The following is a 26,113-nucleotide window of genomic DNA, read 5'->3' as shown; positions in this document are numbered from 1 at the left end:
ATTCTAACTTCACTAACTATGGCAATAGGGATTCACCGGTATAAACATTTTGGCCGATGCCGATAATTCTTTACACTTTTAAAGCCGATAACCGATATATTGACAGATACATCTAAATACAAAATGATATAGTTTTTGAGAGCCTGATTAGTTATTACAAAAATAAATGTCTCACAATTAAAAGCCCTGTCCCAAGCACTTCAACATAAATCAATATATATACAGCCTAGTTTGAACCAGTGTAAGTTTTTTTTATTAATTTTACACTACTATGGCCAACTTTCCTTATAATAAAAAAAAAAAGATGTTGCCTTACAAATAAATGAAACAATGCCTAAATAATGCAAACAAGTTATTGGACAACATACTTGCGAATAAAGAATAAAACTGCATGGATAACATAAAATAATCCATTATTTATCGGCTATCAGATATCAGACAAAATATCTTATTGGATCGATAATGATAACAATAACAATTATTATCATATTTATATATATATATAAATAAATGTATTATCATATTTATATTTATGGTCATATACATAATATTATATATCTCATAACATATCGGCTTAAACCGATATGGTGGCTAATAGATCCCATATGGCAACCCTTTACAATACATCTAATCATGACCATAATGATCAATATATATATATATATATATATATATATATATATATATATTGTAGTATTGATGTTGTATGATAAATAGAAGTCACTTTTATTGCAATAATTGGTATTAGGCTAATCCTAATGTATAACTAGGCCTGTCACAATCATGCATTTTGTGCTGACGATTAAGTACAAACAAAAAAATTATATAATATAATATAAATGCATAAGTTACAAACAAAATAATAATATTATAATAATAGCAAGCACATTATTCTGTATAACGTCACTAAAAGATAGCTAAAATAACCATCTTAAAAAATATATATATTAAAACAAATAAAATTGTTATTGGAAACAATATTGTTCCCTAAAGACTCAGCGTGATGTTGCCCCGTTTCATCCGAGACAGATTCAGCTGAAGCACCTGCTCCTGAGACATCTATAGTTTCTATGGCAACAGAAAGAGCTGTAATGTGTGCACTGTTCATATTTCTTATATTATACACATGAGGGCAGAGCAGTCTGCAGGCAACAATCTGCCACATTGGATGTCCAACATGTTCTACATTGCCAAATGTATCTTGTCTCTGACTCCAGAGAACCTGCAGTATTGTATCTCTCTTTCTCTAGCAAGAGTATGAATCTCAACAATAGAGTACATTTATTTAATGTGACAGGCAGTGACTTACAGTGCATTCTATGTATTATTTTTTATTGATATCAGTGCTCCCCGGGAATTGAACCCATGACCTTGTCCATATTAGTGCTGTGCTCTACCAGTCAAGCTACACAAAAACTCAAAGGTCTAAAACAAACAGAAAACATGGGTTGCTCCTGAAACAATAACAGGTTTTCTCATCAGCACTTGCAGTAGACAGCAGATTTCACGGAGGCGTAACAAACAACTAAATATTGTATAGCAGATAATTTGGCTTCACTAGCAAAATCTTGAAGGTTTGCCATCAACTCCAGTATGGGCGCAATACACAACAATTTAAGGAAAATTAATGTGGAGGATAAGAAAAAAATATCTACAGGGGTAGGCTAAATGTGGATTTGAGATAGCACAGCTAAATTACATACATTTACAAATCACACCACTATTTGATGAAAATATAACATTTTCACTGTTGTTAAATAAGTAAGATAAGTACAATAAGTAAAGTGGAGAGAATTGAATGCAATAAATAAACACGAGGTACCAAATAATTTATATGCAAACGGAATAAATTAAGTCTGCAAGCTCTTTGACATTCATAACTCATCTAAAGTCATTAAGATTTACCTTTAACAGATAAGTATAATATTTAATAATACATATCAGTTTCATGACATTTCTTACTTTTTGAGTGTTTATTAACTATACATTAGGAATTATGTTAATTCGTATTACACCCAAAGGTATGTAACAAACATTTCTGGGCAAACTGTGTATACCAACAATATAACTTTACAAATTGTATTTACAGCTATTTGTATAACTTAGAAAAACATCAACAATTGGATCATTCTACTTAACTCTGCTGCTGACAAACAATTTCGGTAGTGTAGTGGTTCTCAACATGGGACCGTGGCCCACTAGAGGGCCTCAGCAAACTTCCAAAGAAGCCACATTTATTATTGTTGTTACATTACATTCATCTTAAACTATGGTTACTTAATTGAACTATATTAACACCTGCCAGTTACTTTTTATTAAAAAAAAGTTGAAAACAGGCAGATGTGTCATAATTACAGCCGAAATATTGGAGAAAATATCTTAGCTTAGCTATATAGGAGGCCTTTGAATTAAGATCCACTGCTGGAGAATGTGTGTAGAGACATATTAGCCTTTGCAAAAAGACAGAAGTGCAGTGTGTGCCAGAAAGGTGCATATATGATACATTTGTAACTTTTGTTAATTAATTTACATTTTCCCAGAAAAAAAAACTAAAATATTAATATAATAAAATAATCCACACACACAAACTAGATAGCACACTGTGTGTGTGTGTTTACTTCCGATGCCATTACTTCAGAAATCATTCTGTCATCACCAGATAATGAATTCCCAGGCAGCAAATCAATTTTAGTTGAACATATATAAGTAACTTCAATTGTATGTTGCTTTTTAAATATTCTAATAATAAGTTGCTATATTGAGGCTAATCACTCATCACAAATGAGTGATCTATGACTATAATCTTAAATATTTGTAAAACTTGCATAACCTAGATCTATAATTACAATATGTACCTTGGACTCTCAGCACTTTCCACAATGTCAATGTGAAAGTAGAACTATACTGTAAATACAGGTGCTTTCCAAAGTCAAGGTAGTCTCTCCAGGACAAAACATCAGCAACATAAACAAACACAGTAGGTTGGTTCTTTCTGAAAATACCATAAAATAAAAAGCCTACATCGTCAGAATCATAGAGAACAGCTTCAAGGAGTATTTAATTGATTAAGCTGTCTGTCATAATGTCAGTTACTGTATTGTTGTGATTCTCATTCATATTTATAATGGTTGTTTTAATAATATCACAGTGCTGGTCATAACTGGCAGAGCATAATTCTATATTGATGAGCCACCACATAAACATCTCTTAGTCCATCCTCCAGTTTGCATAATACATCAAATAGAAGTGTATCCTTACTGCAAAAGGGCATCATAACATATGAACAAAATACCGAGCATCCTGCATAAGCACGTTGTTTTAGATGTAATGGCGTCACGCATCATATTGACAGTGGTACCCAGCTGGAGACAGGCAGACGTCCCCCCGTGACGCAACGCCATCCCTGCTGCTACCGTTTTCATTTTGGGATTCATCTTCTATACAGATAGAGATACAGATGCCAACGGCACGTACAATACAACTCACCTGTCAATGGAAATACGCCACTGTCCTCGTCCGCGGTTGAGATGCACGCGCGGCTCAACGCAAAGCGTATGTGTCTGTACTGCACCACGACCTTAAGGACACAAAAAATCCAATTTGAAAGGATTCCCTCTCATCCACTGGACTATTTAAGCCTATTTCCGTTATTCTACTCCATACATGGACGTTGTCCTGGCAAAGCAGCGTGTTTTGAGCAGGTATGGTGTCAAACACTGAGGGCAGTCCTGTGTGTAGACACGATGCAGCCGGATGGTGGAGATGCGGGTCATTTGCCAACAGCTGGGCATCGACATCAGGAAGTGCTGTGCGTTTGATAGACAGAAGCTTTGACCAATCGCGTAGCGTCAGGCCAGGGTCCGCCTACTATAATTGAATAACCAATCATTAATTAGGTCAATATATGTCTCTTTGTTTTGTGCACTCTGCGTTGGAAATATGTGTGGACATATTTTAATTGTATTTTTCACTTGAAGAAATGTAGTGTTTGATTTACATTTTTGAAGAAATAGAGGTATTTTTTTGGGGATGTCTTAAATTATTTTTATTGTGAGATATTTTATATGCTATTATTTACTCTGCCTATAAGCTTTATAATCTTATAAACGTTTACTATAAAGGTTTTATAACTTAGCCTTTAAATATTTGTGATACCACAAAAGTTATAATGATACACATTTGAATAGTTAGGCCATGTGCACTGGTTTTTACTGAAACTTTTTATTTATGTTTATTTTCAGGTGAAGTGGGAATTTTTGAATAATATTAATGTATATATATATATATATAAAAAAAAACATTATTTAGGACTTTGAATTAGATCTATGTCCCTGCATTAAAAAAATATCAAAGCAGCTTATGATGGCCAGTCTGGATTTTGGAACATGGCAGCTGGTTTGTTACTGGTCCAATGTGGTTTGCCAGCTCTAACCAGATTGATCAAGGTTTACCAGGTCAATGTTGTCCCCATCAGCTGGTAGTCCATCTGAGCATTCATCTAGATCCGTTTAACACACCATGGAGTCAAGACAAATGTCCCCTGAGGGACAATGAATTGTAGATTTGATTTGAATTGCATTGAATTTTGACATAGAATTTACATAGGTCTTTTAAAATGTATTAATTTGCAATACAAATACAATGTAATATATTTACATTTAAAACGATTAAACTTTGAACTAAATTAGAATAACAAAAAAGTTGTATAGCATAGAAAAGTGAATGTTTTATTCCAAAATTAATATGCATGGGTTTTATTAAGTAAATTGCAAAGCTTCAGCATATTATTATTGCTATTTTAATTAACAGCACTTTTTCCTGTGCATGTGCTCCATCTAGTGGACATCAGCATTAATGCACACACACATTGCAATGCATATTTTACTAGAATGAGCAAAGCAAGGATGTCCAGACATTTTGCCAAATCAGCATCTTTATTGTACAAACAAATGCATTTTTTATCTATTGACATTTCTTTGTATCATAAAAAAGCAATATACAAGCTTTAAGAACGAAAATAAAAAGCAGCACAGAATGATTATGAGTAAAATATATAATTTGAATAAATATACTTTTATATTTCATGCTATAAAATAAAATTCATAAATGGCGAGTTAATTGTTACAGCATCGGCGTCAGCTAGCTTCATGTACTTCATAGTTGTATAAAACAGTAGAGTTCTGAGGTTCACAGTTGGGTTGTGAGGTTGTATATAGTGGATAACAGAAGGTTGGACAGAGTGCTACTGATAGGTCGAGAGCTAAAGATCTGCTTTCCTCAGCTGTGAAACTCCGCGCCCGTCCCATGCATTCAGGAAGAGCAAGAACGGAAACATTTAGGTGCATCATACTTCACCTGTGAGGCAGACTGTTTTGGGAACCAATGACTGAGGAATTGTTTCCCCACCTGAAGTAAAAGTGCAAGCTTAGTTTTGGACACACAAAGATCACTGCGCATCCAAAATGGCATTTTCTGAATACTAGTAAACCCTGAGTTCTACTTTTTTTTTACTTTTTGCAATGTCCCGAATACATGAGAGAACATGAGTTTGAGTTAACGATAAGAGCCCTCTGATTGGCTGTTTAATCTCGATGCATGAAGAAAGAAGATCTTTAGCACACACCATAGCGGCAGGTTACATATATCAAAGATCCCTTTCATATTTGACATGGATAATAAAAAAAAAAGAACAGAAAAAAAATGACACTGAGGTGTCAGGTAAATGAAGTACAAATAGAACGTGGACTGATGTAACCACAAAAACAAGCCACACTGTAGAAGCATATTTGCCCAACCTGTCCAAGTTTTCACATAAAAGAATGTAAATATTAAAAAAAATCAAAATAAATCATCTCCTCATCATGAATGACCTCAGCTCCCTGACATCCTGAACGCATTCATTTTGAGACACGATCCTCCTGCGATCTGAGGCAGAAAGACACCAAAGAAAAAAAAAAAATGCTTTTACAAAGGTTATTGCTTTTGCATATTACACAGTGGAGACATGTTGGAAGTGTAGAACCGATGGAAGACTTCAAGATTTCCTTTTCTTCAATATCTCTAGGTTTAGCTCAGTGTTCATAAACTACCTGAAGTAAGTCAACAGTTTTCAACAGTTAAAAAGGACGAGCTGCACAATCAAAAAGTAGTCCAACAGCCTTCCCTGTAAACACTTCTTTTTTTTGTTGATGATTGCGCATGGCACAAACTGAACTGGTTTTATGTGAACAAAGCGAGTGAAAATGGACCATGAGTATCTAGGTCAGTTGGCGGAGTATGACAGTTCATTAAAAAAATCCTTTACAAGAGTATGTTTAACCCCATATCACCGATTTAACATCATCTTTTTGCTTACACGTTATAAAAACTGAAAAGAAACCTGACCAGTCGTAAAGCACCATTAAAGGGGAAACGCATCCCAAGCGATAAAATATTTGAGGCCTTATGCGTCCCATAAATTGGGAGTATTACATGGTCAATTAATCCCATATGGAATACATTTATTGATTATTATTTAAAAAAGGGTCATTAAGTGCATGCCAGGTGAAATATCACAAAAGAGATATAGCTATAACTGAAAATCACTTTCAAGTGTTAAGACAAAAAAAAGGTAATCTGTAGTTTCGTTTAACAACGTTGGAGGTCACCATGCAATTCTACTTGAACAATAAGTGGGCCGACATGCATATTTCCCCTCTCTAGACCAAACAATATACATAATACAGCGATCTGCTAACCTGAAAGCATCATTATTCTGATGAGATTATAGCCAAGCAAAAACCAACTTGACGAAAATATGATTTTTTAAAACTTATTTTAAGAGGCAGCTTCCATATTGTGAAGCTGTTTGATTGTCCCATTTTATTTCAGCATATTCAATTTCAGTCAAAACTGCATAATGATGATGCGAAAATCTCGGTTGCTTCCATGCATATCAGTCCCCTCCAAATGGGATGTTTCCCCATAGAAACAAAAAAAGAAATGGAAAAAGAACCCTTACTGCATGTTTAGAGTATGATCTAGCAGGCATATTGCTTTTGTGTGTAACCATTAGCCTAGTTCAAAATGTATACAAAAGACCAGGCTGAGACATTAATGCATCCAAAAATAACAAACATTTCCACCTTCTTTGAAGGAACCCCTCATCTCATTCCCATAATCTTGAGCGGCAAAAAAAAATAAAAATACAATGACCTGCTGAGTAAGTGATTCACGTACACTACTATTCCAAAGTTTGAGGTCGGTAAGATTTTTTTTAAATGTGAAATGTTGAAAAAAGTCTCTTCTCTTCACCACGGCTGCATTTATTTGATCGAAAATACAGTAAAAACAGGAACATTGTGAATATCATTAAAACTTAAATTTTTCTTTTTTTGTATTCTGTAAAATTAAATTTATTATGCAAAGCTGAATGTTCAGTGTCATTAGATCCTTTAAAAATCATTACAATATGCTGATTTGGTGATCAAGAAACATTTCTTATTATTATCAATGTCGAAAACAGTTGTGCTGTTTAAATTATGGAAATGATGACTTTTTTTCAGGACTTTGATAAAGTGTAAGAGAATGGCATTTATAACATGAAACCAAAATCTTTTGTAATATTATAAAATGTCTTCAGCGTCACTTTCAAACAATTTAATGCATCCTTGCTGAAAAACAAAACATTTTTCAAAAAAAAAAAAAAAAAATTCATACTGACCTCAAATGGTAGTGTAGCCTGTTTCATAAGCAAGGCACCAGTTAAATCAACGACCTCAACAAAACATCTCGGTTTGTACCATCACCTCTTTAAAGACCACAAAACAACATCCAAAGTCTGTTCTTCAAAAGCTAAAGCTTACAGCTTCATTCATTGTAATACATTAGCTCAACTAAACTTTTCTGCTTAACGCCAGTGTGTGTAATAAATGACAGTATGATGCCGGGAAATGAGACTGAAAAAGATGTACTGACACCTCTAAAACAGATTCGTTTGTTCCAGGGCTTGGTTTTGGTCTCGCTCTCGTCCGCTGCGCAACATACTACACAAACCCTTTACAATTTTTGGTTTGCTCTTTGGTTAGTGGCCAAAGTCATGAACAGGTACATTATGATAAAGGAACAGAGCAAATCTAAACATATTCAGCAAACAAAGCAGTCAGGCTTACAATGCTTCAAAATGACAAACATGTCTCAGAATGACAGCAAACATGCTCTGTCAGTAGTACGGCATTGAGCGTTTTGGCTCTTGTTAACTGTAATAGAGAGTTATCACATTTGGCTCATTGCTCAAAACTGCCATTGATTCAAAGCTTAGAGCCGGAAAAACAAAACAAAAACAAAGGTATAAGGTTCATTCTCACTCATCTGCCAGTTTTACAAGCACATGAAGAGATTTTAATGGCACATTATAAATAATTTAGTATTCTAAAATATGAATTGAGCAAAATAAAATGCATTGATTTTAATAGAAAAAAAATGGCAGAAGTTTCCCACCTACTTTTTACGCAGTGCTAAAAAATACTTTAACTGAGAAAGTAAAAAAAACAAAACAAAGAAAGTGACTGCAACACTAAACTAAAAAAACAAAAACAGAAGAGCACCATTAATGTAAGTCACCGAGTAGTTTAACTTATACTTTCAGAAACAAGTTTTGCCCAAGGCGTGATACTGGTGACGGTTCACAGAATCAAGGAGTTGTCTTTGCGGTATTATCCTACAATCTCTAAACGTTGCTTATGCTAAGTATCCTTGGTGAGGGTTAAAGTGAACTTATAGAGGGTGTGGTAAGGTAAATATCTAAATGGTATGTCAGGCAAACTTGAAAGCACTTGAATGTTGAGAGAACGAGGCATGTTTTAATCTGTCGGAGCATCCAGAACTATAAATCAAATATATTGCAGACAGGGAGACAAGATGCTCGACTGTAGTGATGACTATAAAATATGAGTCCAGCGTATTGCTCGAGAAGAAACGCTATTTTAATAGTTTTGCATTGTATGCAGCTGCTTATCTTTTAGAATTAATAAGACAGTGTGGTGATAAGAAATAACAAAATGTATCTAAAATTGGCATGTCATAGAACAAGGAGCCTTAATAATAATAAAAAATGTGTGAAGTATGACGTTTTGCACCAGTTACATAACAGTGAAAATGGATAGGAAGAGATATTGTCCAGGGCTCTCTCTTCACAATGTTCAACACATAAAAGTGCTCACAACAGTGGTACTGACACTGCAGGTTTATCTTATTACTGCGCTATTGTAGTATGAAACCCAACACTATACTTCCCAGCATAAACAATACACCTCCATACTATTTAACATTAACAAAAGCATACCGGCAGTAACTGAATCTACTTCAATTATTAATTTCTTGTACTGAAACACCATACTTTTTGGTCTGTAAATTAAGTGTGAGAAGCCTAAAAGAAAGATTCGTATCACTCTTGTCCGTTCCACACAACGTTACTGGGAAAAAAAACTAAAGCTCTTTCGAGCCAGTGAGACACAAGTAAAGGGGTTTGAAATTTTAACCACTGATCAAGTGTGGACATTAATACTATAAATATTTCACCAAGAAGTTTTTTTTCCCCCTTCTTCCCGTGATGGTATGGCCCTTAGGCAATTTTCATCTTAAATGAACCCCTTTCAGAAACGCATTTACAAATATATTAATTTAAAATGAAGGCACACCCTCCTCGTGTCTGGGGAAAACTCAAATTGCAAAACTTTTTAAAACTTTTTTAAAATAATTTTTTGTGCGAAAAAAAATAAAGGAAGATAGAAAGATTGGCACAAAAGCAAAAAAAAAAAGTGTCAAAAAATTTGACTTAACATTCCTTAATTAAATAATACAGTTGACTGTGCTGCTACTCAAGCACTAATTTGCAACTATACCATTGATAGTATAACCAAAAGGATAATGTTACAGAAAGAGTGCATAACGACAGACTGTGATTCTAGGAAAAATATGGCATTATAATAATGAAAACGTGGAAGAAAACAGCATCATATGTAGTAGATCCTAGATCCTGAAAATACACCACAGGTACACCTTGTATTAGCAATTTTCCCATAGACATACATAACATGGCTGCTAGAGAAAACTGAACAAGATTAATCCAGAATTCATACAATCACTAAAGAATATTTCACTGAAGTAGTATAAAGTGGAGATGTTTTGATCAGGGGGTTTTTTTGCCTCCGCATTCCAACCCTTTGAAAAAACAAACAGAACTTTGAGAGAAGCTTCTTCCCCTCCGTTCAGGTTCTTTGCTATGAGGTAAAACCTGGCTGGAGTTGATGACAAGCTACAAATACTGTCCATTATGAGTATGTTGAGGTTGTGTAATGAGGTATTAAACAGATGTGTCACAAAGAGCTTTGCACTGGCAGATAAACCATTCCTTGTGAGTGAGTGACCTACTACAGGCCACATGTGCAAAAACAGGTCAGGTAAAAGCGTGATATGACAAGCATCTCATCTGAGCTTTCACATTATTCATTATTGCAACATGCCTATATTACTCTGTAAATATGTTGAAAAACATGGAAATATATATAGATATATAAAAATGTGATAAAACTCTTAGGAGGCCTTGATTACAGAGACCTCCTCCCCAGTTATTTAATTCCCCGATTATAGGACTCCTTCCCTTTGAAAAAAACAAACAAAAAAACAACTCCTTAAAAACTCTTTCTCTCCGTCTTAGACCTGTGTAGAACTTCCACAAAAATGGACGAGTAGAAAATGCGCAAGGCGGGTTATTTCTTGTCGTTCTTTAGAAACAGCTGGGCTTAATCATGAAAAGAGTAACCCTTTAAGCTTCCTTATTAGATAAGTAGGACAAACAACCAAGTAAATGGAAAAGGTTTTACTTAATATCCACGCAGGGGTTTGGACGCAGGGGTTTCTTCCGGACTACACTTGCCACTCTCTTCGCTGGCGGTTTTTATCGACAAATCATCGGGGTACGCTGCTCCGCAGGCTACTTCGCCCTCTGAGGTATCTTCTTGCTCCCCTCTCTGGCCATCTGGTGCCTCTCCCAGCAAGTCAGTGTGATTATTAACTTCTGTGCCAGAGGTCATGTGCTTCTTGCGCAAGTGCTGGTTGAGTGTGCCTTGGAAGGGAAAACATTTGCCGCAGATCTGGCAGTGGAAGGGTTTGTTGTCCGTGTGGCCGCGGATGTGGTACTCCAGCTGATCTTTGCGGGTGTACTTCTTGCCGCAGAACTTGCAGACGAAGGGCGTGATGCCCATGTGCAGACGCATGTGACGGTCCAGGCTGCCCTTTTGATTGAAGGACTTGCCGCAGTAGATGCAGATGAGCCGCTCGTTGTAGGGGTACCACTGTCCGCGGAAACTACGCTCCCTTACGTCGTTTTCGAAGGTAGTTGCCGTCGCAGGTGGATCTCCTTCGTCGGCACCAGGCTTGAGCGGAGTTAGTAGATCGGCTGGAAGAGGCACGGGACGTTTGGGTCGGGCACGACCCCCCCGGACGCTGCTGAGCAAGGAACGAGATGGGCTAGAGGAACTCAGGCTGACAAAACAGGGGGAAGGTAGTGCAGAGTAAGTGTATCTGGCAGAGGAAAGCACAGGCCCATACGATCCCACGCTGACAGCCAACACCTGCTCACCATCCACTAGCTCTGTGTGGTAGCCATCGTCACCTGCCGACGAGCTATCGGAGTAGCTGGGGCGGTCGGTTTTCTCCAGCTTTATATGGACATCTGTCACCTGCCCATCCTTCCCGATGAGTTCTATCTGTTCCGACTCAACCTCCATGGACACCTCCTGCTCAGATATGCCGTCGCTGCTCCCTCGGTCTGACTGACCCTCCTCCACCATCCCCTTACCTGAGTTCCGCCCTTCCACGCAATGATTCTGGCGAGGATAATAGGGTGGCGAAATCTGAGTGGGGTTTAAAAAGATACCACCATCTTTCACACCATTGGGTCCAGACCTTGAGGAGGTGCAATCGTCATCTGGATCTGTCCCATCAGGCACTGGGATGCTTATCTTGGAGTGAATACCCTCAAGAATTTGTGTGCATTTGTCAATCACAGCCTGCATTTGGAGGAAGCTGGCAGCCGTGAGGAAACTGATGACATCACGTAGGCGCAATGCCATGCGGCCAGTGTAGCAGAAGGCCAACAGCTGCTCAAACACCTCAGGGCTCTTGATTACGGAGATGGAGAGGCCACTCATTGTGCCTAGTGCTGAATGATCACGGAAGTATGGTGAACTGGCTGCCAAAACAGCCTTGTGGGCTCGGAACGGCTGGCCCTGAATGTGCACAATGATGTCGCACAGCTTGCCCTGAAGACGGAGCTCATTGAGCTGGTTCAGGACGGTGTTGCTGAACTCAGGTACATCAAACTCTATGAGGCTACCACAGTCCTCCATGACTCACTGACGTCTCTCCTGGTTTGTAGAGAACCTAAATGAAAGAAAACAATGTGTGAGGAAACACATTTATAGATATTAAAAAGATTAAGCTAAATGAATGGTATATTATATAAGCACTGATGGAATTTGCATTCTTTTTCAGTTGTTGAAATCTGCAGGTAAAATTTGTTACAGCTGACAGTACTGTACTCTTGTTATTTTAATATACAATCAAATTTGCCAAAATACTTATTTAAAAAAAAATGCAAAAGACTGAATTAGTAGAATTTTATGAATAACAGGCATCCTTATTCTGCGAAAAATATGCGTTGAGTTTTGAGCATTAAGACACGTGGGCTTTGCTGTACAGCCAGACAAAATATTTACCCCCAGATCCCCCCCCCCCAGTTTACAGGTCTTAGTATCATTTTGTTATATTTATGTGTTAATTTCTAAATTTCCTATGGTTAAATTAACGAAGCAGCACATTGAAAAACATAACCCTCTTGAACCTATATTTCTGGAATGAACCAAGAAGTTGAAACTGATCCCGCATGTTCATTCCCTTTCACATGTTTGGTGCAGTTTTGATTGCGATCCAATTATGATATTGTGATGCGTTTCATTGTGACCTATATATTCCGTTTTAGAGGTAGGCTAGTTACTCAAATCTTGTGTGGTCCAATTATATAAAGCTCTAGTAATAATCAGCGCTTCCATTTCAGAACAGTACACATCTACACATTAACCCTATAAACAAAGAAAAGATGCCGTTGATCCATTGGCACCAACCTGCCTAGTGTCTAACCACAATTCACCAGTAGGGCTGTAAACTATTAATTGTGATTAATCGAATCCAAAATAAAAGTTTGTGTTTACATAATATATATATATGTGTGTATTGTGTACAATTATTTTGTATATATAAATTAGGGCTGTCCGTTAAATGCGTTATTAACGGCGTTAACGCAAACCCATTTTAACGGCGTCAATTTTTTTATCGCGAGATTAACGCCTAGCAAACTTTGTAGTTTTTTTTCACATGCTTTTGCAACAACTAGTAACGTTATTAAAACTACAACACCACACCGGATCTAGCTAGACCAGAAACAAAACAACAGGCACGCCGCACACACTTGTCGCCGCACACACTGGTTTGGGCTTGCGATGCAGAGCGGACGAGAAGCGCAGCGCCGAGCCGCGTCTAGGACAACTGAGGGCGTCTAGCACATCGGACGCGCACTTTCTCAGTTTATGTCCAGAAATAAAAACGCTGAATGGCGCCGCCGGTGTGTGTACACTCATAGAGAATAATGTGTTCGAATTTTAAATATGAGCCGCTGCGCGTCGCGGCGCTTCTCGTCTGAACGTTACGTTTTGAGTGGATGAATGATGAGCGCGAGACGCCGAAATGGATGCCAATAAGATTCTGAATTGAAAGTTTACTTTTAAAAAGTTGCCAAATGGTTCAATTGACAAGACCAAAGTGATCTGTGTGTTGTGTTGTTGTGAACTGAGCTATCATCGCAGCACGTCCAGTCTAAAATACCACTTGAAGGCCAAGCACACACACCGCTGATGCGTTTCTACGCCCACTCGTCAATATCAGTAACGTCACCTCGTCAGTATTTCTTTCACCCTTTTATTGATGGACAGCGTTACATTGTGTGAGACATTGTTTGCTCCAAGTGGGAATGTTAGTGTGAAATTGAACACAATATATGCCAATGTTGTTTTCAAAAAAAAAAAAAAACATTTGCACAAAGCAAGCCGATCCACTTTTCCATGTTGATAAGAGCATTAAAATGAGAAAAAAAATAATGGGACAAAAAGAAATCAAGAGACATTTAGAAAAGATAAAAATGTGCGATTAATCGCGAGTTAACTATGACATTAATGCGATTAATCGCGATTAAATATTTTAATCGTTTGACAGCCCTAATATAAATACACACATGCATGTATATATTTGAGAAATATTTGCATTTATATAATGCATATATATTTGTATATGATTTATATTATATATAAATATAACTATTTTATATATAAATAACACATTTTTCTTAAATATATACATGCATGTGTGTGAATTTATATACAAAATAATTATACACAATACACACACATTGTAAACACAAACTTTTATTTTGGATTCGAATAATCGCCTGTTTTACAATGCAAATGCAACATCCACTTGAGAAAACAGTTCCATTTACTCATAGACGACATTCGTTTAACTAGTGCATTATTCTTACATTTTGAAACATTTACCTTTACATAAAAATGTAGATTGGTCTAATTTGATACCAAAAAGTAAGACTGATTAGGCTACCCCTTAGACTTGCTAGTTGTTGGCCATACTAGTACTTTAAGGCTTAGTTCACCCAAAAATGTAATTTGTCATTAAACACTCACCCGAAAATGAAAGAAGGTCTTACTGGTTTGGAATGACATGAGGTGAGTAATTAATGACGGAAATTTAATTTTTGGGTGAACTAAAAGGCACATTCTTTACATAATGGCTATGTTTATGCAACTGGGCCCTGGTGCTCAAGTAACATTTCTTATCATCAGTGTTGAAAATAGTTGTGCCCCAAACTATTGAATGTTAGTGTACATTTTGGCATTAGTTTGTGGATGTCAATGGGGTAAATGCTAGAGGATGCACCAATATGAAAAATGTGGCCGATACCGATAATGCTTTATATTTGGAAGCCAATTATTAATATAATATTTTATATAATTTTTTGAGAGCCTGATTACAAAAGCCTCACCATTAAAAGCCATGTCCTAGGCACTTCAATATAAAACATAGCCTATACAGTACAGTAGCCTATAGTGAACCAGTGTGAGAATCCTTAACTTTTAAAATAAATGTTACACTCCAATGGCCAAATTTCTTTATCAAAAAATAAATAAATATAGCCTTACAAAGAAATAAAGTAATGCCTAAAAAAATGCAAACAAGTCATTGGACTACACGTATAAAAACATGTAGCCTATGTGCCATGAATAAATAAAATGTAATAGTCTACGTTAGGGGTGTAACGATACCCTCGTGTCAAGATTCGATACATATCACGTGCCTGAATACATATCACGTGCCTGAACTCATGAAAACTTCCTTTGGTCAAGCTATTGTTTCATTCAGAGCATCACATCAGTGGAATACTGTACCACACTCAATTAGAGAATGCTCATCATTTAACTCATTTAAGCACAATTTTAAGAAATGGCTTCTTCATAATCAACAACGGGAACATTAATGCAGCTTCCTCTATTATTATTAATAATTTCATTTTAGTAGTAGCCTAATATTCAACTCATAACAATGTCTTTTTTATCTTTCTTTTATATTGTGTGTGTATAATATGGTATTTTTGTATAATATATATAGTATTTTCACAGAGTTGTTTACTAGTTCTAGTTCTATTATTGTTGTAATGTTTTACCCATTTCTCTAGTTTTAGGCCTAATAACATCTGGCAAAGGGGCTACCAATGAAAACTAGCCTTCGGTCTAATTTGGGTACATACATTCGTGAATGTTGATTAATGTACACTGTCCCTTTTCTAAATAAATACGTTATTATTGCGATTCTCCAAGACATATGATAAAAGGTTAACAAAAAATGTACCAAATGGGTGTCCTGACTTATGCACCCTGTATTTTAAGGAAGAACATTTATTTATTTACGATACATTATTCATTCACAAAGAAAATTGGTGTCCATAAAGGTTGGAGTTTTCCTCGTGTTTTTAATTAAGGCATTAAGATCAATTTCCAAAAGATGATTAAGATGTATGACCCAACTTTAGAATGGGTGTGTTTACTTATTCTAGGAACTGTATATTAGATTCATCAGATATTTATGCAACAAACATCATTTTACAACTTATATCTGCACAAAATTGGGTGCGCTCCTCCCGTAACACACTGAAACACGCTAACTAGCCTAAACCCAAAGAACTAACAACGTTTTATTACTAGTGTTCTTGTTCTCATTATGTATATGACAGTCCCAGTCATAGTGAATGCAACATTAATTGCCGTTTGAGCTGCGCGTGCTGAAGCTAAAGATGATCACTGGCAAACTGGAGCGCTTTACTACTGCGTTAATTAACCAAACACATCCTATAGCCTATGTGATAAATCATATATAAACACAAAATAAACATTATATTACAACTTACAATTGCACAATAGGTTCAAATGCACCAGCGCCCATGACTGTGCATGTCATGAAGGTGTGGATGCGCTCATCCCGTAACAGGGCGAACCAAGAATTCACAGCATTCTTTACAGTAGCCTATACTGTAGACAAGACAGACTTACATTGCACTTAACTGTATTTCCTTTTCAAAGTAATTCCAATCATATTTCACGCAATTCAAAACCATCATGGCAAACAGTGCACATCTGAAGTTCAACTAAAGGACATATAATAACATTATCGATATTATTAACAATATTATGTATTGGTAATACATTATCTATCAGCCTTAATATTTCGGCCTAATTTACTCGATATCAAAAAAAAAGAAAAGGGAATATATGGCCAGTTGCACTGTGGCTCCAGAGAGAAAGTTTTAGTGAAGCATCTCGTGTACACTTTAATCCAAAACATGAATCCCTTGTGTGCTGCATAGATCGAAGCTCAAGCACTTTAAAGACTCAACAGACATCTCTACCTATTTAAATGACAAAGACAGCCTATGGCCATCACTGGTCTTCAAACGTACTTAAACCCATCAAGTATTAGAGTAGTTCATATAGTGTTCTTGAGCAAAGGTGTCATCAAGAGCTACATCTAAAAAGCAGGGGGAAAATATCTGGGAACCAATAAGATCTTCATGGGTGTGTGCAGAGAATTCATTAGATCAAGTTGATACATGGCCAAAAACGATGTGGGAGAAAGAGTGATTCATCAATAAGAGTAGGAAAGTAAAAACTGCAGCCACTTAGCTTGCAAGTAATATGTAGAACAGAACACCGCATTATAAAAGCTGCATTTAAAAAGAAATGGGAAAAAGCAGAATTTGCAAGAATTCTGTAAATGAAAAGTTGTTCTTATCTTCCGCTTTACATTCTCCCCAGGCCCTACGCCTCCAACCACCTAAAGTCTCATCTTCTCACTCTCTAGTCTAGTGATTCAACGCAAGTCTCAGTCAGCAATTTTGGGAGAGTAAACACTTTCTCCAATTGGCAGGGCTTGCTAAGACACCCGTCTCACCACCCATATGTTGTCATTCTGCCATGGTCAAGAGAAAGAAAGAAGAGAGGACTCATAGAAATACCAGAAATTAAGAGAAACGATGTAAAATATCTATATAGGCCTACATATAGTTTGACTAATATAAATTCATAAAAAAATTAATCTCTAAATTAAACAGACTTACTTTAGATTGAAAGGAAGTAAACACAGTAACCAACAGGGCACTCCGTAATCTGGAAAGTTTGTGCATACTGGGAATCATATTTTTTCAAATAAGACAAGGTAGCCTAACACTAATTTTACATGCAGCAGCACACAGTGAAAATGGCATAAATATGACAGTGGGCAACTGAATATAGCGCAGCATGGTTTAAACTAAGTTTTCAATCATGTGTCTAAAAGGGGTCATGACATGGGTTTTTTTATTTTATTATTATGTTCCCTTAGGTGCAATTATAGTATTACTATAGTTTTTTTTACAAAAAACTTTTAAAATGTAGTGATTTATGACCTTTTCCCAACCTGTTTCTCATCCTCTGATTCAAACAGTCTGTTTTGGGGGTGTTTCCCCTTTAAGAGTTCAGTGTTACCGCCCACTGTTATGATTGGCTAACGTCAGTGCCTATGCATCAATTATTAACGCCCCCAGCCAGAACATTTGCGGATTCGGCGTATTTAAAAAGTAGTTTAAAGTTTTAAATACATTACTTACAGTTTGCGTCGTCGTTGTTGAGCCCAGAATTATCGGCACGGACTTATCTTTGAGCAACATTTTTCTGGCAAAGCCAGCATCATTTTGGGATTTGTTCTCAAAACAGTCATCCTTCAAATGTACAGAACAAACGCTTAAACTTACACTGCCGTGACTGAGACGTCCGCAAAAAATAAAGTGCATCCATTTTTCCCTGACGACTGGATCTTTCGCAGCGTATTCACAGATGTTGTTTGTCCACAGCCAGGAACAGCACATCTGCGACATCGTAATTTCCCTGTACACAGACCCACTCGCTGTCCGTCGACTGAACACTTGTGAGGCGCGCGGCGCGCGGGCGCGACAATGATACGAAATGAGCGTAGTTGTCTTGCGCTTAAAGCGTAGTTGTCTTGTGCTGGAGGCGGTCATATGCAAACGCTGGTACGTCACTTCGTATCGTGACGTCACTTCTTACCATGAATCCAGAACGAGCTGTATTTAGAGCTTGATTAAATAAATGATTCGTTTATAATGGGGAGGAAGTCTTAAGCTATGAAACTTGCAGGACGTTTTAATGGTACAAAGACCTCTTATATACCAAAAGATCAAGGCAAATTTGGTTTCTCATGTCATGACCCCTTTAATGAAGCTGAACTCTCCTGTCTGCATTCAATCACATATACCAACCGTCACTCACAGAGTAACACATTCATGCAGGCGACAAATGCGCACTTCAGAATATCTGACAGCTGGATTCAACTAAGTCTGCAAGGTTTGTGAAATTAAATGTTTATTAGATATTCAAAAAAATTGTTTAAATGATAAATGCATATTTGCTGAATGCTGACGGGTTTTAAACACGCATACATAAAAACAGATTGTGAGTAAATTCCGAAAAGAAATAGGGTGTGAAAAAAATGTGGAAAATCATGTTAAACATATAGCCTAGGCTAGTAGACGTGTCAAAAAGGAGCTGTGCCACTTGCCCACTTCTATGAAAACCAAGCTGAACTTGAAAACCAAGAATGTATACTCAGTTGATCTGGTGGACCCAAGGGGGCAAGTGTCTTGGCTGCACTCCAGCGAGATGGGATCGCAGGTTTCACACTCAGGCTTGTGTCCTGAGGGGAGAGTTGAGGGGGATTTTAACACAGCTCTTGAGCATTGACAACAATTAAATCATGAAACTACTTCCTCATAGTATAGGGTTGCAAGTAGGGGCATATTTACAGTGCTGTGCATAAGTTTAGACACCCATGCTAAAGTTGACTAAAAAGAGGAATAAAAAATCATCTTTTGGAAATTGAACTTAATGCCTTAATTTAAAAAAATAGGAAAAATCCAACCTTTAAGGACACCAATTTTCTTTGTGAATGAATAATGTATCGTAAATAAATAAATGGTCTTCCTTAAAATACAGGGTGCATAAGTTTGGACACCCCTATGTTAAATTCCCATAGAGGCAGGCAGATTTTTATTTTTAAAGGCCAGTTACTATATGGATCCAGGATACTCTGCATCCTGATAAAGTTCCCTTGGGCTTTGGAATTAAAATATCCCCACATCACACACCCTTCACCATACCTAGAGATTGGCATGGAGTACTTTCCATAAGATCATCTCTCAATGCAAATCAAACCAGCTGTTAGGCTAACTGAAATAAAACCATGCCAATCTCTAGGTATGGTGAAGGGTATGTGATGATGTGGGGCTATTTTAATTCCAGAGGCCAAGGGAACTTTATCAGGATCCAGAGTATCCTGGATCCATATAGTAACTGGCCTTTAAAAATAAAAATCTGCCTGCCTCTATGGGAATTTAACATAGGGGTGTCCAAACTTATGCACCCTGTATTTTAAGGAAGAACACTTATTTATTTACGATACATTATTCATTCACAAAGAAAATTGGTGTCCTTAAAGGTTGGATTTTTCCTATTTTTTTAAATTAAGGCATTAAGTTCAATTTCCAAAAGATGATTTTTTATTCCTCTTTTTAGTCAACTTTAGCATGGGTGTCTAAACTTATGCATAGCACTGTATATGGCGGATTGGTGAGAAGATTGATTGTTAAAGGTCATCAAAATGAGACAAGACGGCAACATCATGTAAAAGATTTGGCAACAGGCAATATGCATATCAAAGCTAATTTGTTTTGCATCAAAGAGCTGTTCCAGTTGAAGGGATCGAGTAGCCTTGGTTCACTCCATGACACATCTTCATATCTAACCATAGGTTACTTATTGTATCTCTTAACTAGTGGATCAGCAAGTTATATATTCTAAAACGGCAATTTTACATGCATTTGTATTACTAAGCACACCAAATCAGACATTGAAATTAGGTAAACACCATCTCAGCCAAATTCACCCTTCTTAGGTTAATCTAAATGAGCTTTTTTCTAAACACATTACAGTGAAATCTGTACTATAGCCGCATTTAATTCCCAAATATCAGTAAATAGAAGAAAAATTGACACACGTACGCTACCCAGAATCCCTAAACAACAGTAAAAATAAAAACTCATGGCTAACTGGGAATACTTATATTACCGGTTCACTGAGCAAGCCGTTAAGAGTGGAAACTGCCATATCAGCATTGGCAAATGAACGCTGCAGAAGGCCTGCTTCAAGATAAGCAGCTTTTAGCCTATTCTGCAAAATAAAACATAGTCCAGTACTGCCAAAAAATGCTTAACATGCACAGTCTGGCAGGAGGAAACCGATAGGCCGTGAGAGGGCGGAAAAGCTGCCAGAAGTGCTTGCAAACTTTGGGGAACTGTTTTCAAGAACTACCACAAGAGTGCTGAGCAATATGACTTATCTCAACAACACTTTGATTGAACAACAGGGCTTAATAATAAGGCCTGCCCGATGGACCGGGGCCAGCACGAAAGATTCTCAAGAGAGTTAACGGATTTGTCACTGCCCTGATCGGGTCCGTCATCACGAAAGTGATAGTTGTGTCGATTTAAACATTCAAGTGCAAGAGGACGCAAAAGAGAATTAAATTCAGTATTTGTGTGAAGTCACAGAGCTGTCTCTCAAACAGTGTGCAAGTACCAAATTAAGTTCTCTTTCATATTCTCTTGCGCTTCAACAGACAACACACAAAATTATGTCAAAATTCACATCTTGGCGAGCATCCTCGTAAATACAGTATATCTTGATATGCTAGCAGCATAACATTACAGCAATGTTTTGACAGTGGCGATTATAGAAATATGTTACTAGTGATTGTGGTTTGTCTAGTCACATATTTCTATAACCACCGCTGTCAAATAATTGATGTAATGTTCATGCTGTAACATATTTCAAGATAATATAGAGCTCAACAACACAGCGCTATAGCGAACGAAAAATGGGTCAGAAGCTCTGGGTATCATCCTTGGTCCCAGGCATGAGGCTACACCAAAGGAATCTTCAGTTAAAACACTAACGTATTGCTCCAGATCGTGACAGGAGAAAGATCACAAAGAGGCCAATGTGCTTTAAGAACATACTCCAGGCCCATTCTGTGCCCTCTCCCATCGCCATCCATGAGTCCAGCCATTTTAATGGCAAGAAAAGAAAAGCTACATCAAAGGGAATCTGCTGCACAAATTCGAAAGGATAATTAAGAATCGCTATAAAGGAACTGGCAAGGGAAATCAGCCAGGCTTTGCATATCTAACAGGCATAATCAGAGTGGATAAAAATACCACCAAGTCATTCTGTTTTGCTTCGGGTGCGCAGGTCAAAGGCATCCTTTCTTCTTTCCCAAGTCAATCCCCATTGAAGCTGGCCAAGAGACAAGGAATACACAGCCAAAGCCCACTGAACCACAAACTTCAGGGACAAACTGCTCATCAATGTTCCCAAAACATTCAAGTATTATACTCACAGCAGAGGCCATTAGATTCAGAGACCTGAGCATTAGATCCTGAGTAGCGGAGGTGATGTCTTGTGTAAGGTACAAGAAAATCCTTCTTTTTCTGTGCTGTAAATCTGCCATAACAGGAGAATTTACAAACCAAAACCCTTTAACAACTAATACTGAAGAGAAGCAGACACAGCCACAAAAATGAAAGGTTTATCGAGTGCAAAACAATAATGCCTACTCATGCACACAGCTTAATTGGTTTGGCTCCGTCTGTTCAGACAAGCCTGGAAGAGAAAACATTCTGAGTGGTTAGGAGGGACATTTATGACTCCTGAGATGCCATAACATGGCTTTTAAGATGACAAGGACATGGGGAAAAACCACAATGAAGACACTTTCTTACGAACTTCCTGATGAGCAAATGCAAAAATGTTACTTTCAATTTCAGACTATTGCTCAAATAAATACATTCTTCAGGTACACAATCACCATGAACGCATGCCAGAGGCTAGTTTCAACGTCATTGAACGTATACCTTTATCATAAAGGTATGGGAGGTTTCAAGCACCACGCTTTTTAAAACACCAGTAGCGTGACGAGGCAAGAATGTTCATAACTGTCAGAATGCTCAGAACTGTTCAGTTTCACTGACCTGCGTCTCATGTTTTTAACAGAAAAACTCATTCTGTGTGAACTGTTAAAAATCAATTCCCCTAGGGTGTAAAATAAATGGGATTTTTACTTCCGGAACCCAACTGTTGCACTATATTATATTCTTGCAATTTGTTTGTCAGACTGTCCATTTTACCTAGCCTGTATTTTACAGTAATACAGTTTGCAGCTGCTTTTATCCAAAATGACTTGCAAAATGAGAAATGAGAAAAAACTAAAGCAATTTATCACACAGAAACCAACATTACCAGTATTGCAAAAGCTAGCGCAAAAAAAAAAAAACCCATAAATGTTGAAATGTAGCTAAATTAAAGATGCATGCTCTTTTACACTTGTTAACAGCAAAGTAACCAATCAAATAACTCATGGATCATTGAGTACATATGAACTACCAGTTGAGTTGAACAACCCTATTTGTCCTGCCCTTTAAACCCGTTATATATTGTGTGGTGTATGGCTTTATTCCAAGTCTTATGATAAAAGTCCAAAATGATGGACCGTACAAACAGAACAACTCACCTCTGAAAAAGATTTCAAACACATTCACGACAAGGAATTTGTATGCCACATGAAAGAAAGTGAAACTATGTTTTTGACATTCACCTGAAACACTCACACTTTACCATCCTGTACATTAAAAATAAAGTAAAATGTTGTAAAGTTATCTTATAGACACAGTACTGTTTGTAGATAGTTGCATACATTATGACATGTGGAATTTAAAGGGTAAATTCACCCAAAATTAATTTAAGTTAGGGACCCTATTCACGTTCATTTTCTTTTTCATTTTGAGTGAACTAACCATTTAATAAGAACAAAACTAACTCAGACCCAAACTTAACCTTTAAAGACAGTAAACTGCATCCAATACTGTTACGAATTTTATACATTAATCATGGTTTTCACGACCAAGTTACTAAGCCAATTAAATGTAGTTTCACTTTAACTTCAAATAAATCATTACCACCTTGTCAAATAAATCAATAACAGCTGAATTGAATTGAATCAGTACATGACTGTTGTTTTTTTAAACCAAGTGAGCTGCCTACTTAGAATTTGTAAGCATAACAGGCACGTTCAAACGCATCTATAAAACGGTCTAGGTAACTTAGGCAGCTCGCTAGTTTCTGTGACAACCAATGTCTTACACTTTCGATATGTTTAATACCTTAATGAAATTAGTTAACGTAAGTTACTTTTGCATCACTTCTACGGCTGTGCTCAAAAGTTGTACTTGTCTAAAACAAATTCAGGGTGTGAAAGTGGCCCTCTTGCTAGTGATTGAGGGGAATGCGGAATGTGGAGGTTGGCAGTTAATACTGACTGCATCTGGAGGGAAAATAAACACGTAAGCTTCGTTGAACAGCTTTCAAACGGTGTAAAACGGCCCATGACCGTTTAATTTGCCCAGCGCTGCATGCGAACTCTTCCTCATTACATTTGCGACAGCCGAGTTGCTGCCAGGCTAGCTCGTACCAAAGCTGTCACGGAATGCTAACAAGTTAGCCGGTTAGCGGCATGTATTTAGATGCGTCCGATAGAACTGCGCCAAATAAACCAACGGTGACGTCTGAGCAGATATAATGCGCCGTTAATTAAGTCGCGTCTCACCTTCTCCGATCAAACGTCGCCCATTCCTCTGCACAGCGACTCGCTTTAGCTCCAGCCTGGCCTCCTCCTTCCCCAGCTGTGCTCCTCTGCCGTTGCTATTTTTCCAGCTCTCTGCCAAACCGGAAGTGGACGCATGCGGTCTCCAGGGGACGCGCTCTGTCTCTCGAGGTGCTTGACGTGCTGTCAAGGAAATCTTCCGGTGGATGCTATAGAGATCAGCGGTAGGACTCGCCCCCTTCCCTCCGACTTTTCGGTACAAGGGTCGGGGAGTGTATGTTTAGGGATGTTAGCTTTGTTGCAATAATTTCAGTGAAGGGTATCCAGTCTTCATTTCCGTGAATACCCACTAAACCAGATTGGGAGGCCGGTATAAATCGTTAAAGGACTATAAGGCTATAATAATACTACCGGTACTGCTACTACTACTAATAAAAATTATATTGTTATATGGGCTAGTGAAATAATTATTTAATATTTTATAATAATACAAAATTATTATTATTATTATTATTATGGGTAGTAAAATAGTTATTATAATATTATACAATAATAATATTATAAATAATAATAATTATTATTATTATTATAATTTTTATTATATGTATTATTATTATTAGGGCTTTTAGTTGTAGTCGTAGTAGGAGTCTTGATTATAGTTGTACATATTTATGTTTCTTTTATAATTTTATTAAAAAAAAATATATATATATATATATATATATATATATATATATATATATATATATATATATATAATATATAAATATATTAAATATAATAATATTTATAAAATGATAAAATAGTAATATTAATAATATCACTATTATTATCATATTTGTATTATTATTATACATATACAATAAAATACAACAATATACATTATGGATTATAAAGTAAATAGCTTCATTGATTATTTCAGAATATTTTAACATTTTGAAAACCCAAATATTAGGTTAATTAGAGCCAGTAATAACACTGTCTTAATAACTAGTCAACTAACCAGTGGGCAATCAGTCTTATTGTATACATATTCAAATTAGAACAATCTGTGTTCTTTATATAACTGACTTAAAAAGTTATGAGCATCTTAAAGAAAAACAATTGAACTAGACTAGTTTTAGCAGTTTATGCAACCGGCCACAGATATTTCCCCCATACTACAGTTGCATGTGTTTATTGTATTATCGGTATCGTTGTATTATCATTTTTGTTGCATATTTGGTGGAGAGTAGCTAAAATGTTACACAATGAATATATATGAATTAAATTACAAATTTATGATGAAACACAAAGATGAACTGACCTGATTAACCTAATATTTGCATTTTCAAAATTCTAAACTCTTAATTAAACGAAATAAAGTGTAATCATCAAACTCAGAATAAAGTCAAAATAACCCATGCCTCCTTCAGCTGGCCAGTTTCAAGCTGCTTTAATACAAATCTAACAGCAGAGGGCGCCATAGCCTAAATTAACAAGTAGCCTAAAAGAGAAGACGTCCGTTCACATTACTCGGTAAACAACAACCGTGATCACAAAGGCTACTCTATAGCCATAAATTAGCATATATAATAGTCTTTATAATATGATGTAGAACAATGGCAGAAACAACGTATTATATGTTTGTATAGACTATGCTGATTGCAGCACTGTAACAATTTTATTGTCAAGTCAAGTCAAGTCACCT

The 26,113-nt window shown here is 36.7% G+C and overlaps 2 protein-coding genes across 5 annotated transcripts in view; both read right to left on the bottom strand.

Moving 5' to 3' along the window:
• Positions 1–3,805, bottom strand: part of ralgps1 (Ral GEF with PH domain and SH3 binding motif 1) — a 114,712-nt gene extending 110,907 nt beyond the window's left edge. Inside the window, exons 1-2 of one of the 4 annotated variants that reach the window (XM_079637082.1) lie at positions 3,664–3,805; positions 3,487–3,577 (exon numbers count right to left, since the gene is read on the bottom strand). The gene's annotated coding sequence lies outside the window, so the exon portion shown is untranslated. Of the gene's footprint in view, positions 1–3,486 lie in introns of all 4 variants that reach the window. The other 3 variants (XM_079637083.1, XM_079637081.1, XM_079637084.1) reach the window with 3 other exon arrangements.
• A 1,064-nt stretch (positions 3,806–4,869) lies between these two features.
• On the bottom strand, positions 4,870–24,640 carry zbtb34 (zinc finger and BTB domain containing 34). The gene is made up of 3 exons (XM_079636747.1): positions 24,427–24,640; positions 10,863–12,423; positions 4,870–5,925 (listed from the first exon to the last, which is right to left on the bottom strand). The coding sequence occupies exon 2, from the start codon at positions 12,387–12,389 to the stop codon at positions 10,863–10,865; it is 1,527 nt and encodes a 508-aa protein (XP_079492873.1). The 5' UTR covers positions 12,390–12,423; positions 24,427–24,640; the 3' UTR covers positions 4,870–5,925.
• Positions 24,641–26,113: the final 1,473 nt, after the last annotated feature.

The sequence above is a fragment of the Phoxinus phoxinus genome (assembly GCF_949152265.1).
Source record: "Phoxinus phoxinus genome assembly, chromosome: 15".
Classification (NCBI taxonomy): Eukaryota; Metazoa; Chordata; class Actinopteri; order Cypriniformes; family Leuciscidae; genus Phoxinus; species Phoxinus phoxinus.
Note: the sequence above shows the minus strand (reverse complement) of the source record. Positions and strands in the feature narration are given on the sequence as shown.

Bases quoted from the DNA above. Each gene is read 5' to 3' on its own strand.
- zbtb34 (XM_079636747.1), bottom strand. From the start codon at position 12,389: ATGGAGGACTGTGGTAGCCTCATAGAGTTTGATGTACCTGAGTTCAGC.